The sequence below is a fragment of the Dipodomys merriami genome, unplaced genomic scaffold, assembly GCF_024711535.1.
Source record: "Dipodomys merriami isolate MVZ:Mamm:240054 unplaced genomic scaffold, mDipMer1.0.p SCAF_13, whole genome shotgun sequence".
Lineage (NCBI taxonomy): Eukaryota > Metazoa > Chordata > Mammalia > Rodentia > Heteromyidae > Dipodomys > Dipodomys merriami.
The window spans coordinates 27579902-27593332 of NW_027202604.1; the positions used below are offsets into that span (position 1 = coordinate 27579902).

At 42.0% G+C, this 13431-nt stretch overlaps 1 protein-coding gene across 9 annotated transcripts in view; it reads right to left on the reverse strand.

Moving 5' to 3' along the window:
• Positions 1–279: 279 nt before the first annotated feature.
• Foxp1 (forkhead box P1) overlaps positions 280–13431 on the reverse strand; it is a 645990-nt gene continuing 632838 nt past the window's right edge. For all 9 annotated transcript variants that reach the window (XM_070018961.1, XM_070018960.1, XM_070018954.1 and 6 more), the window contains 3 exons: positions 12905–12974; positions 7850–8016; positions 280–1236 (listed from right to left, as the gene is read on the reverse strand). In XM_070018961.1, the coding sequence (XP_069875062.1) occupies positions 1092–1236; positions 7850–8016; positions 12905–12974 (382 nt within the window). In that variant the 3' untranslated portion in view covers positions 280–1091. The remainder of the gene's footprint in view (positions 1237–7849; positions 8017–12904; positions 12975–13431) is intronic.

The window sequence follows — 13431 nt, forward strand, 5'->3', positions numbered from 1 at the left end:
TCTGCGTTGTTCCAAGAGTGTGTCTCTATTTTTTTTTTTCTTCTTCTGTCATTCATTCTCTTTCTGGCAGGGTGTCACACGCCTATGTGAGGGGCTTTCATGGTAGAGTGCAGCATTTGGGACTTTTTTTTGTTTTGTTTTAGTTTTGGAAAAAGACTGAAAAAAAAAATGAAAAACCAAAAAAACCAAAATACCCGGAATGTTTTCTGACTTGAGAGAAATGTGGAGATATCTGTGGGAAAAAAATGGAATGAGTGACAGAAAACTACAAACAAGAAATGACATTCAGCTTTGTATAATAAAAACACCTATTAACATTCATCACAAGGTACAGAAAACTTGAAGCCTCTAAGAGGCCATGGGCCCCAAATGGAGGCCTGAGGTCAGAACTTAAAAATGGTATAGTAGAAGCAAAGGAGGAAAAAAAAAAAGCAATACATTAAAAAGTCTGGGATAATTATTTTTTAACCCCTCCCCCCAATACACACACACAAAGGCCTTTCCCATCCCAACTGGAAGAAAAAAAAATTAAAACAAACAAAAACAAAAAAGAGTTAAAAGGCAGTGATATTCATTCAACATGCAGTACTGTGCAAATAGGTCGTCCATTGAAATCCTTGAATTCTGGGTAAAGGCTTGGTCTACAGCTCAGGGGCACAAGCTCAAGTCGGCCGTCCTCAGTGTCCAATGTTGGCAAGGACTGCAGTTCAAAGTCTGCTGCTAAAAAGTGAATCCGATCAGCAAATATACAACACTGATGTTGACTGTTGAGAGGAAAATCCCCAGTACCAAACAAGTCCATCCGATGCACAGAGTACAAATTCCTGTTTTCAACAAAAAGTAGAAAAATCAAAAATACTCCCAAATGGGATTCTCGATGGCACTAAGAGTTAACACATTTCAGAGTTGTCAAAATGTAGTGAAAAATCCTCCAGACTGTACAACAAATGGAGAACGACTTCACTGTAACTTCTGACGTGTTGTGTGTTTGTTTGTTTTGTTTTCCTTTTATTTTTTTCCGATCTTCACTCTGGGGTGGGGGGAGCAGGGAGGAGGAAGAAGAGGAGGGGGGAGTCAGCCCACCCAGATGTTCACTCCATGTCCTCATGTACTGCTTCATCTTCGTAATCTCTGTCCTGGTCAAAATCTGGACTGTGGTTAGCTGTTGTCACTAGGGACAGAGGCCCTTCAGCTTCCTCTGGATCCAGGGGCTCTTCTTTGACGTGTACAGGATGCCTAGAAAACAAAACGAACAGCAAAAGGTTCAGTGGGAGGTGCTTTCTAGCTGCTGCTCCATAGAGCAACCTGAAAGCTATATCACACGATGACATGGCTTCCTGTACAGGCTGCCCCTGGCCACATGTCCCTCTTTCAAATGAGGGAATACCTGCTTCAATCTAAGTTCCACTGCTCAGTTGTCACATTCTGAGAGTTCCCATACTAGAGGGCACAGAGATCGCACATTAGCACCAGGGCAGAAGGTTGGTTTGTGTCGTGATGCTCTGGGCAGAAGCAGGCCTGTCCTTTCTTGAGCCAGTGCTCCTGTTTGCACACACACACACACACACACACACACACACACACACACACACACACACACACACACACACACACACACACACACACACACACACACACACACACACACACACACACACACACACACACACACACACACACACACACACAAATCACCTGAGCCGGACCCCCCAGTTGGGCGATGATGCCCGAGACTCTGAATTCCTAACCATCTCCCAGGTGATGCTGCTGGTCCGCAAGGTGAGTATGGGGGAACAGGACCCCCGAACAGAAGCCTGGGTGGATGAGTACCAATCTTCAAATAATTACGTGCAATGAGACTCTGTACTACGACGGCGGTTGGCGGGGACTACTGAGCACAGGAGCTGGGCTAATCATGGCTTGCTGTGTGTTCTGCTTTGCTAGTTAACATGCAGAACCTGTGAAAGAACTCTCAGAGGACGACCCCCAGCGAGGGTCTATCATTAATCAACTTCAAGCAAACACAGCAAAGAGACACCATGATACATGCTTGAAACTCCAAATTAATGCATATTTTTACAAACTGTCAATAAGGCAAGAAAAGCCCTGCCAGGAAACACAAATGGAGAGGGAAAGGCTCGCTCAACGCAACAATATGATAAGAGAGCAGAGCCCCAATCAGAATAATAACGCTGTCAGCTGTAAACAAGGCAAAACACCAGCCCTGGCTGGTAGCGGCCACCAGGACGCACACGCAGCGATGAGATCTGCCAACTTTCTCATTATGGACCGGGCTCTGTTCACCCAAGGGGTGATCACACAAAACCACGGTGATAACAATTGAGAAATGTTGTTCGTAAATCATATTTACAACCGATCCTTTGCAAATACAAATTACTTTCTGTTGCAGGGCTTTTGATATGTAAAAGAACCATTCAAGTTATATAAGACAAAAAAAAAAACTCAGTTCCTGGGACAGGCTGCAGAAGGGAGGGGTTTGTAACTGACATTATCAAGTATTAGTAATAAGAGGTGGTACTGGGGATGTGTGGCTTCCTAAATAATTGATGCTGTATGCAAAACCCAAAGACCCCTTAACTATTTAAAAACAAACAGAAGAGTGCTTTGGACTGCCCTTGAAGATATGAACCTTCAGAATCAATTGACTCTAAAATTAGCCCTGCTTAGAGAGAGTTTGGGGGGCTAGATGTCAGCTAAATGGTGTTAAAAAAAATTATGCCCATTGTGAAGAAGCATTTACAAAACAGAATAGAGCCAAGTGGCCTTATAGTTCATTTTACGTGTGCAGTTCCTATCTATTTAAATAACTAGTGTTATTCGTCTGTATTTCTGTAGTAAGATGAAGGTCTAGCTACAAACCTCTCAGAGTCTTGTGCAAAATGAAAATGCTATCCCTTAGCCTGTAATCCTAGTTCCGCAGAAGGCTGAGAGCTGAGGATAGACATTTGAAGCTAGCCTGGACGGCAAAGTCCATGAGACTCTTCATTACCCATCAAAAAGCCAGAAGTGAAGCTGTGGCTCAAGGAGTAGAGTGCCAGCCTTCAATGAAAAAGCTAAGGGACAACAGCAAAGCCCCAAGGTCAAGCCACAGTGCCAACATCAAAGGAAAAAAAATTAGGAGAAATCAAGCAAGTATTTAAAATAAGTGATTCCACCACCGATGAGCTAGGTAGGTAGACTGATGAGTACTCCTTAAAAACTCACTGATAACCCTTGAATTAAAGTCAGATTTTGCCTCTCTTCCCACTGGAAATCATATTTCTATAGATTGCAGAAATAGCAAAGCTACTGTATTTGTGCTCATTTTTCAGATGTAATTTTTTTAGGGGTATAAGAAACTCCATAGCCGGGCACCAGTGGCTCATGCCTGTAATCCTAGCTACTCAGGAGGCTGAGCTCTGAGGATCACGGTTCAAAGCCACCTCGGGCAGGAAAGTCTGTGAGACTCTTATCTCCAATAAAAATCACTAGAAAACCGGAAGTAGTGCTGTGGCTCAACGGTAGAGCATTTGACTTCAGCTGAAGAGCGCACGGACAGCGCCCAAGCCCAGAGTTCAAGCCCCACGACCAACCAAAAAAAAAAAAGAAACTCCATTGTGTGAACCTACTGACATTTCCTAATACTGGGCCTTTTCTAAAGCTATCCTCCTCCTTCGATGTTTGCATAATAGAGAAACCATTGTTACTCATTAATTTTTCTACTTCTGTTGATCTACCTCCTTAGGATGCATTTCTAAGATTGGAATTGTTGTAGCAAAGGCCAAAACATCTTTACAGTGCTTATGATTTATAGTGATACTCATTTCCAGAGAAGCTACACCAATGAAGACACAATCTCATTAGTACTAAAAATCATTAAAACAACAAAAAAAGACAAATGTAGCAGTGGTACTCTCTAGACACCATGTGGAAAATGAACTCTATAATTTGTGGGTGGGCACAAAAAGTGGGGAGAGAGCTAGGGAAGAGGTGACATTATCCAAAAAGAAGTGTACTCATTACTTGACTTATGCAACTGTGACCCCTCTGCATATCATCCTTACAATAATAAAAATATAAGATAAATAAAAAATTTGAAGTACATTGTCCAAAAACAAAAGAAATGTACTTATTACCTGACTTAGGAAGTGATAACAATAAATTTATACTAACAATAAAACATTACCTAGCAGGTATGAGATGTAGCAGAGATGACTTTTTTTTTTTTTTTTTTTTTGGGTCCGGTCGTGGGGCCTGAACTCTGGGCCTGGGCGCTGTCCCTCAACTCTTCAGCTCAAGGCTAGCGCTCTACCACTTGAGCCACAGTGCCACTGCCGGCTTTTTTCTTTTTGCTTATGTGGTGCTGAGGAATCGAACCCAGGGCCTCATGCATGCAAGGCAAGCGCTCTACCACTGAGCCACCTTCCCAGCCCCTAGCAGAGATGACTTTAAGTTGCATTTCCGTTTTATTTTCTGGTGGTACCTGGGTCTGAACTCAGGTCCTCAGGCTTGTTAGGCAGGAGCTCTACCGCGTGAGCCACTCTAACAGTCCTCAAAGTGAACGTCTTAAGAGTTGTGCTAACGGTGAGAATTTCTTTAAGGTTTATATATTTCATTCTAGAGAATCCTGTCTTTTATAAATTACTTGCCTCATGGGTTTTAGTCCTATGGTTTTAGTAAAATTGATTAGACAAAATTTTGTTTTACTTAGCCAGGTATTGAGGTTTAATGTCATTTTTCAGGTTAAAATTTTCTCTTTGATTTTTTTTTCTTTTGTAGTTATCAAGACTTCCTCATCTTTCCAGGTATATAAACCAGAATCTGAAGAGATAACACAATGGAAAGTTTTGAGTAGGGGGCGAGGAGGGGAACCCTAGAAGAAATGAAATTAGAACAGCCCTCAGGAAATTCTAGCTTTCTAATTTTAGACTTGTGCAGATATTTTGTTAAGCTATGCCCCAATCACCCAGACACATGTATGATTCTCATAAATGTAGCCCTAGCGATGACTCTGTGATAGCAAATTTATGTATTGTTTACTGTGGCAAAGGAAGGTAATAACTCCGTCATCCTTGCTGGCTCTAACATGACAACCTGTCTATATGCTAGGTTAGGTATGAAGGACTCCTAAGACAGCATAAGCATGAAATCCAATCTTAGGGCAGCTGAAACTTGCAGACCACCTTGGGTGTGCCACACAGTGTCTTGGGGATCCCATAGAATGGATTTCTGTGTAGGATGTAAAGTGTTGAAGACACGATTCTCCCACACACACATAGTATGTCTCCTAGAAACTGTAGCTGGGGTACAATCAGTACCTCTTGCCAACTTACCTACCCAGGCCTATCCCTCTTTCTCTCCAACATCTTCTGAAAGATCTACCCATGAACAATGGTATAAAGCCTCTCATTGCCCTGCCCTTACATCTGAATAATTCCTTTCTACAGTCACTCTGTGAACACAGGAGTTTTAAAATAAAGCCAAATGGTGTTTAAAGGCCTTGTGTTTGGGAGGGAGGGAAAGGGTGTGTGTGCACAGACAAGCATGGAGTATTTTGCTTTGCTGCTCCTTTAAACTCCTATCAGGATCAAAGCACATCATAATTTGTAGTGTTTTAGAAAAGAACCTAAATGAAATGTAGTGGTAGGGAGTGCCCCAAAAAGTTAGAATGAGACATGCTGTAGCACCTTAAGCGGCCATTCTTGCTATAAAGTTTATGGCTTAGATGTATTCCAACAGACTGGGAACAGTTAAGAAACGATTTGCATCATAGCAGGGTAATGCATACAGGACAAGTATGAAAATGACACTGCTATGGAATTTGCTATACGGAAGTATAGGGTCAGAAAGAACAACTGAGTAAGCCATTGAGGACAGACTTGGGGCCACACTGACCTCCAGGTATAAACCTAGTGACGTCTTTGGGCAGGGCTCTGTGCTTCTTCTAAAACTCTGCAAACATTAGTTTCATTAGGGAAATGAACCCTAAGATATGTATTCAAATGTTTTTTTTTCTTTCATGCATTTGTTTCTAACGCATTTATAAGATTACTTCTTTGTTGCTTTGTATGTCCCTCTCCCACAGTATAACCCCTGCTTTCACTGTATTTGATGTCGGTATAATTTGTGGAGGGGAAGGGGAAAAACAAGTCGTTTAAATAGGGATACAGGTGGACTCATTGCAACAATGAGATGTACAAGTCGTTATGTTGAAAATGAACTTTACAAGTTTGGTGGGGGGGGGGCGGGGAGGATTGGGGGGGCAGGGGGAAGATGGGAAGGGATGGGAAGGGGAAACAAAGAAGGAGGCTACAATGTTTGATAAGAAATGTACTCATTACCTTGCCCATGTAATTGTAACCCCTCTGTACAGTATTTTCACAATAAAAAAATAAAAATTAAAAAAAAATTATGATGACTTGTAAAACATCATTTTTGAAAGCACTGGGGTTAATTCAAAGTCATGAAAACAAATTAACTCCACAGTTAACTTTACTCTGTCCAGGAAAAGAACGGCTTGACTCTGAACTGTTGATTGTGAAACTTGTATCCAAATATGTTGTTTTTGTTTTATCTCGGCACTGTACCCTTCCACCCCACCCAGTGATCTTTCTGTATTAAAAACTAGGAATATTCATCAACTTCAGATAGTTTTGCTCTCATATGTGTTTCTTCAAGGGTTTATATTCCCATTTACATTTTCTCCTAAATTTAATGTCATGACAATGACGTAATGATAAAACAATAAAGCCAGAAATAGAGCAGCGTGGGTACGAAGACAAACACTTGAAGTAAATATTTTGGAGGCTTTTCATAGAAATTAAAAATGATTATTTTTCATCTTTAAAGATGTTTCTCAAAGCACGTTGGGCATGAGATGCAAATGCTTAGCAAATCAGATTTCAAATTCCCCATAACCTCTAATTATGCTGGGAGATAACGTTTTTCTCTTTGTCACTAGGTGCCAATTCCTTCAGTTCTTAATTGCTACAGGTCACATTTTCCATTCCTATCACTCACATTATCCTTAAAACAAGATGTTGATGAGTGAAGAATGTGTAGACATTTGCCTGTTCTGGAAGCCGACAGGAATGCAAACACTGAATCGGTTTATTCACTTAATGTGGACCACAGTTTGGCAGAAACTCACTGAAAGGGAGACACTGTCATTCCACGGTTTTGCCGGAAATCCGATCTCTTGGAATAATGTGGCTGCTTTTCTCCGTTTAAAAATGCTTTCTCAGTCATCACCCACCACAGCCTCATGGCCTGGTGGCCTCGGATTTAGTGACGGCTGGCTTGGTCCCTGTGACCATTCATTCACATTCCACAAGAGCCACCCTCGCCCATCACTTCATTCAGTTATATGTGCACTCATTAGACTGCCGTCTGCTGCGATAATGCTCCTATTAATTTTCCTTTTGATATTTTAAGAGCAATCTATAAATCATGCTGCCTTTCACTTGTGCCATCATTAATGCTTAGTAATAAGGCTGTGTGCAGCCGAAACCCGGCACACAACTCAGAGCAACATCTTTGTTCCCTCTGCCAGGGTCAGTGAGCCCCAAAGTGAAACAGAACTCAAAAGTTTGTCTAGCAGATGCGTGCTGAATTTAGGTTCCCAACTCTCCCCCTGGATGATTGTGTAACGGCCAAAGGAGGCGAGTTTCCTGTACCATGGCAGACAACGGCTTTTATAGGAAAAGGAAGTACCAAGGGGTTCTCCCTGGATTCTAAGTCATGAGGAATTATGGGAAAGATGGAGAGAGAATGCCAAAGTGTTCGGTGTGTATAGGAAACTGGGAGCCTGGGGTGTGCTGGCAAAGCCCAGGGGGTGCGCAGTACTCACACAGCTTGCAGAGGAGATCTGCCTGGACTGCTGTCACTCTCGTTGCTATTGGTGTGCTCCATGGCCCCGTTCAGCTCCTCCCGGATTGCGCTGGCCAAGTTGCCCAGAGTGGGATTCCCCATGGAGGCGGTAGTGTATAGAGGTATACTATTCTCAGCCATGGAAGCCTGCCATCAACCAAGAGAGAACTTGAGGAAGTCATAGGGTAGGTAGCACACAGAAGCTATGAATTGTGGGAAAATTCAGTAACCTCCAGCGTTAGTCCATCGGGCCACCTGCTTGGCAAATACACATTTCAAAGACATTATACAGAGACTGAACTCTAAAAGCGACTCAAGGCACCCGGTCCCAGGTTTGCTTTAGAAGAGGTATGTTGGGGATTGAAAAAAAAAAAGCCCATGCTTGATGTGGTCCTGTGGGGTAGGGTCCTACAGTTTAGACAAAGCTATCCATTATGAGGTTTCTATCCCAGGCCTTTTTTGTCCGCCTTTTTCAAGAGGAACTGAATATTTCAAGATCATAGTGAAAATATAATGGGATTTTCATTTCTTGACTCATTTTGATGACTCTGCTATTGGATATCAGAGATTTGATCTGATTATTCTGGGCACACTGCTCAAATTTATGAGAACTTCCATAAACATTTACCTCCCAGATCTTATAGAAAAGGAAGACATTATAGAATTGGAATCAATTTTTATCCCTCCTCCCCACCACATCGTTTCCGGTTTAATGATTTTTGAATGTGTTTAGTGAAGTCCGAGAAAACTGGTTGAAGGTAGCAAGTGCACAATCTTTCAGACTCAGACCAATCACTTGGGATTTTACAACGAAAGAAAAATCCTTAGCAAAAAGAAGCTCTAAATCTCATTTCTTTTGGGTGCCTGAGCACTCTGATATTAAAGGTGACAAAGTCAGTCTAAATGAGTGTCAGCAAAAAAGTGCCTGGTGGGGGGGGTATGGAGGGAAAAACCCACCCTAAACTCTATACCACTCACTTTGTCTTACTGTATCTGAATAAAAACAGCTGCCCAGTGTGAAATACAGACTAGTCAGCACCACATGGCTAAAATCTAAAGTAACCATATTTGTTTCATTTGGGCAGCAAGTGTGACCCAGTGCCTTTCATTTCATTAAAGAGGGCAGACACTGAAAAAGTGGCAGCTGTAATTAGACCAAGATTTATGACAACTGTCTTCCTGCAGAATACACTATGCCTGGTTTCCTACCCTAATGAGAAAAAAAGTACAATCACAAGACAATCTGGCATAGTGACTTCAATTGGCCCATCTTGCAAGAGTCCAAACTATTCTAGAAATCCTGGCAGTGAAGAGAAGGTACAAGCCAAAAAAAAAAAAAAAAAAGGGAGCACAGCCGGGCTGCAGGGAGTCTGCCTGTTTTGACAGTCACAGTTTCACTCTTCATTCGTTGTATAAAACCCCAGAGCCAGAAATGCTTCTTCGATGCAAGTCCTGTGTTAAGCCCCATACACGCTCACCTAGTCTAACACTCGATTTCAAAGCGGGGCCTAGGCAACTTCTCGCCCACTTTGGAGTTTATTTCACTGCCTTCTTTTAAAATCCCCTTTTTATTTCCCAGTGTGGAGAACTCAATTTGATGAATTCTCCCCACTCTCCTGTAGTCTGTCAAATATTTTTACTCTTTGGGGCAGAGTGGCTGGCAGATAATAATCGCTGCGACTGCAAACGGCAGCTAGATTGCTATCGCTACATTTTTATTTGAGACAGTACTGTGGTCATGCCTCTTTATCTTGAAAGTTACTCTGGGTCTGTCCAGGGAACTGCTTCTCACTGGAAATACAGACGAGCCCTCCCAGGACAATTTCACTGTCATTCAAGGCAGGATTGTGGCCAAAGTGGGGCTAGTGCCAGTTGGCTATTTTAGCAGATTCCAATGCCAAAAACGGAGTGGTAAAGAAAATTGAAATAGCCTTAAGAATGTGTTTGTTGGGATATGTTAGTCAACCCACAGACAGGGGGAAGCTCCTTTGGGTAGATGTTCATTCTATTCATCTCCTAAATTATTTCAAATTATGGCCATTTCTGACTGAGTTTGGGGCACAGAACTTGAGTAGAGGCCCAAATTCCAGTGAAGGAAGTCATGCAGTGGCTTCTGATCCTTCTGTATGGATACCTTGACTCTCAGACAAGGTATATCAGATCAAAAGGGGGGGGGAGGAGGAAGGGAGAGAGGGAGAGAGGGAGGGAGGGGGAGTAGAGAGGGAAGGAAGGAAGGGAGGGAGAAAGGGAAGGAAGGAAGGAAGGGAGAGAGAGAGGGAAGGAGGGAGGGAGGGAAGGAAAGAGAATGGGCTACAGTCAAATCCTGCATCTTAACCTACTCAGAATCTCTTAAATGCTGTTGTATGAGAGATCAGAACAACCCCCCAAAAGGTAGAAAAATCTGCATCTGCCTAACAAGACTCATCCTTTTCATAGGTGGTATTCCTTAGAAGGAGGTGGATCACAATCTTGATAATGGACTTAATTATATAAATGACCCTGGGCACAGCACGTGATTTCCTATTCAACTGGCACGTCTGCCAAAACCTGAAGGTGCTTAAGGAACGGTATAGAAGTCTGTAAGTGCCATGGCTTCTGGAACATTAGCCACTCCGAGATCTTCGGGAAAAGACAGTCTATAAATACGAAGCTTTACGGTTACCCTTAGTTACTTCACTTTTTCAGAGCATAATGCAATCTGTCCCAAGTCCCATGTTTTATTTCTGTAGTGAATTCTGCTGTCCTATTTTATAAATTGTATAAGCATGCGTTATATTGGTCTAGTAAAAAAAAATTTTTTTTTGAGATAGCGTTCCACTATTATTCTTTCTTGTCTTTAAGGATGGAAAATGGGTGATAATGGAAAGGATGTGGACTTAATTTTGCATGGCAGAAAGTGGTCTTAACTTTCAAATCACAGACGAGATTGATCCAAATCACAGACGAGAGGGAAATGGGTAGCTCCTTAAATCATGCATTATTGTCATTTATTGGTCTCTCCTAGTTGTGGACATCAACTGTTCTTGGAGAGTTTGGGACTCCCACTGGAACAGGGAAGACCAGCATAAAGGTGAAACAGGAGCAGTTGAGTAATGATAAGCTTTCTAATCGAAATTAGCCACATAGTTAAGGAGATCTAGACGATGGAGTATCTTTTTTTTTTTTTTTTTTTTTTTGCTTTTCTGCCTCATGAATGTAAAATGTGCTTGTAATTTTAATACTCTTCCAGATAGAGCTGCCTTTAAATTCACACTTTGCAAGACTCCAGGGAAAATAAGTTACTAATGAATGGTATTTACAGTGGCAGCATCTAAGCGTGCTTTCATTTACTCTTCTGAAGTTACTGTGTAAACTACAAGTAATTAAAAAGGAACGCAGAAAGTAGTTTCTCCTATTAAATTTAGATCAGGCTAAAAATAAATAAATATAATTACTGAAATGCTAAGTTCAGTGAATCTGCTGCTGAACTGGGTAGGAGACAGATCAGCCATCGTGAGCTCCAAGACATGCTGCTAGTGAGCTGGGAAAACGGTGGTGAGCAGCACAGAGTGGGCGCAGCATCAAACAGATGCACACTGAAGGTTTGCTTACTGAGAAGCAACCACCAGGTTCCTGTGCATCAGAATATCCTCCTCCCCCATCCTGTTCCCATAATGCCAAGTGTCTCAACTTCTTTTTTTTTTTTTAAATGAACTTGCCCTTCTTCTCTAGTTCTGCTTTCAACCCAAGAAATTTTAATCTCTGATTTTATGTGCTATAATCTTTGGAAGTTCAACTGAAGAACCAATTTGTCAGAGTAGTAGCCTTGAGGATTCTTAGTGGTACTGGATTACCAAGGTGAGATTTACCTGCAGAATCTATCATGAAAAGTTAATACAGTTCTGTCAGCCTGTCTTCAGGCCAATAGTCTGGGTAGGTGAAAATCCCACAAGAACACTGGCTAAAAGGACTGTGCCTATAATTGTTCTTTGAAAACTCAAGCCTCAACCCCAGGTGTTTCAATGAGCGAATACTAGAGTATTATAAGGATTTGAGAGAGGACTTGCAGGGACCATGGTAACTAAAAAAAAAAGCAATAAACAAAAGACTTGCTACAGACACACAGGCTGTTCTGGTAATGCAAGACAGGTGATCTTGACCTTCTGCTCAGAACCAGGAATTCATCCCATAGGATATTAGTGACATAACAAGTGCTTGGTTTGTCTGTAGGAAACAAATGTTCTGGGCTGGGAACTTGTGGCTTACACCTATAATCCTAGGTATTCAGAAGGCTGAGATGTGAGGATCAGTTTGAAGCCAGTCTGGGTAGTAATTAACCACCGGGTAGAAAGCAGAGATGTAGTTCTCGTGTAGAGTGCCAACCTGAAGCACAAAAAGCTCAGGAATAGCACCCAAGATGATGAGTCCAAGCCCCAGTATGGGCACAAAAACAAAACTAAACAAAAGCAGAAAATGTTTTGTGCAATTATACTGTGATCACCAAGAAGTTACCGGGAGCCTGGAGTTTGCTTCAACTTCTCTATTGTTTCTACAAAAACAGTCGACTTAAGACAAAACGAAACAAATCCAGGTGCCACCCCTCCCCTGAGAAGAGATACTGAAATGGATGTGGCAAGGAGAGGAAAGGAGCACAAAGCTCCGCTTTCTCTTTAAACCTGTGAACAATGGGAGGGCATGTGATCCACTAGCCTATCATGCAGCACATTAATAGCTGTGCTAGAGTAATTACACTTGTGGTATTTTTGCCTCAAGTGAAATTCTGAAATAAGAGGATGGAAATTATGATACTGCTGATAAATATTAATAAGTGAACTTTTAATTTTTTTGCCACAATATTCAAAATGCTAAGCATCCTGGCTAATGCTGAAGCAGCCCGATGTGTTTGCCTCCAGGGAGCACGAAGCTTTGTGCACTTAAGAAAAAAGTTTAACGGAATTAAAATTTAATATCTAATTAGAGCGAGGCTAATATATTTTGCAATGAGTGGGGGAGACATGTGTCGCCGCAGCAGATTCTGGACGGCCATTCATCTTACCTGTAACGCAGCATTAAGAGGTGTGCAGTAGGCGTGGCTGCTCTGCATGTTTTTAATAAGGGAAGGGTTACTGTATAAAAAAAAAAAAAAGATAAAAAGTCAAAATTAAACACCATTCGGCCCCCGGAGTGCCAATTAAGTTTTGTTTTTTAAGCTCCCTGGTAGCCATCCATGTCCCCTTATTATTGTTGTTTTGTTGTTATTATTATTATTATTTGTCCACTTTCCTTTTACAGGGCTGGACTAGGCAAAAATTTCTGGGGATGCTGTTCAAGGTGACGGGGTGTCAGATTCTGGCTGAGACCTCGGTACAGATAGGTAAATCACTGACCAGACTGCAGCAGGAAGGTAGCATGTAGGGATTAAGGAGAGATGGCGGGGGACCTGGGAGTCAGCAGAGAGGTGTCCCTCTGAAGCCTCTTCCTGACTGGACCTCTACCATGGCTGCTGCAGGAAATTAGGAAGCAGCCCTTAGGAAGTTCTCTCAGGCATGTTTAGTGCCAAGAGAAGAGGAGGAAGGAGTATAA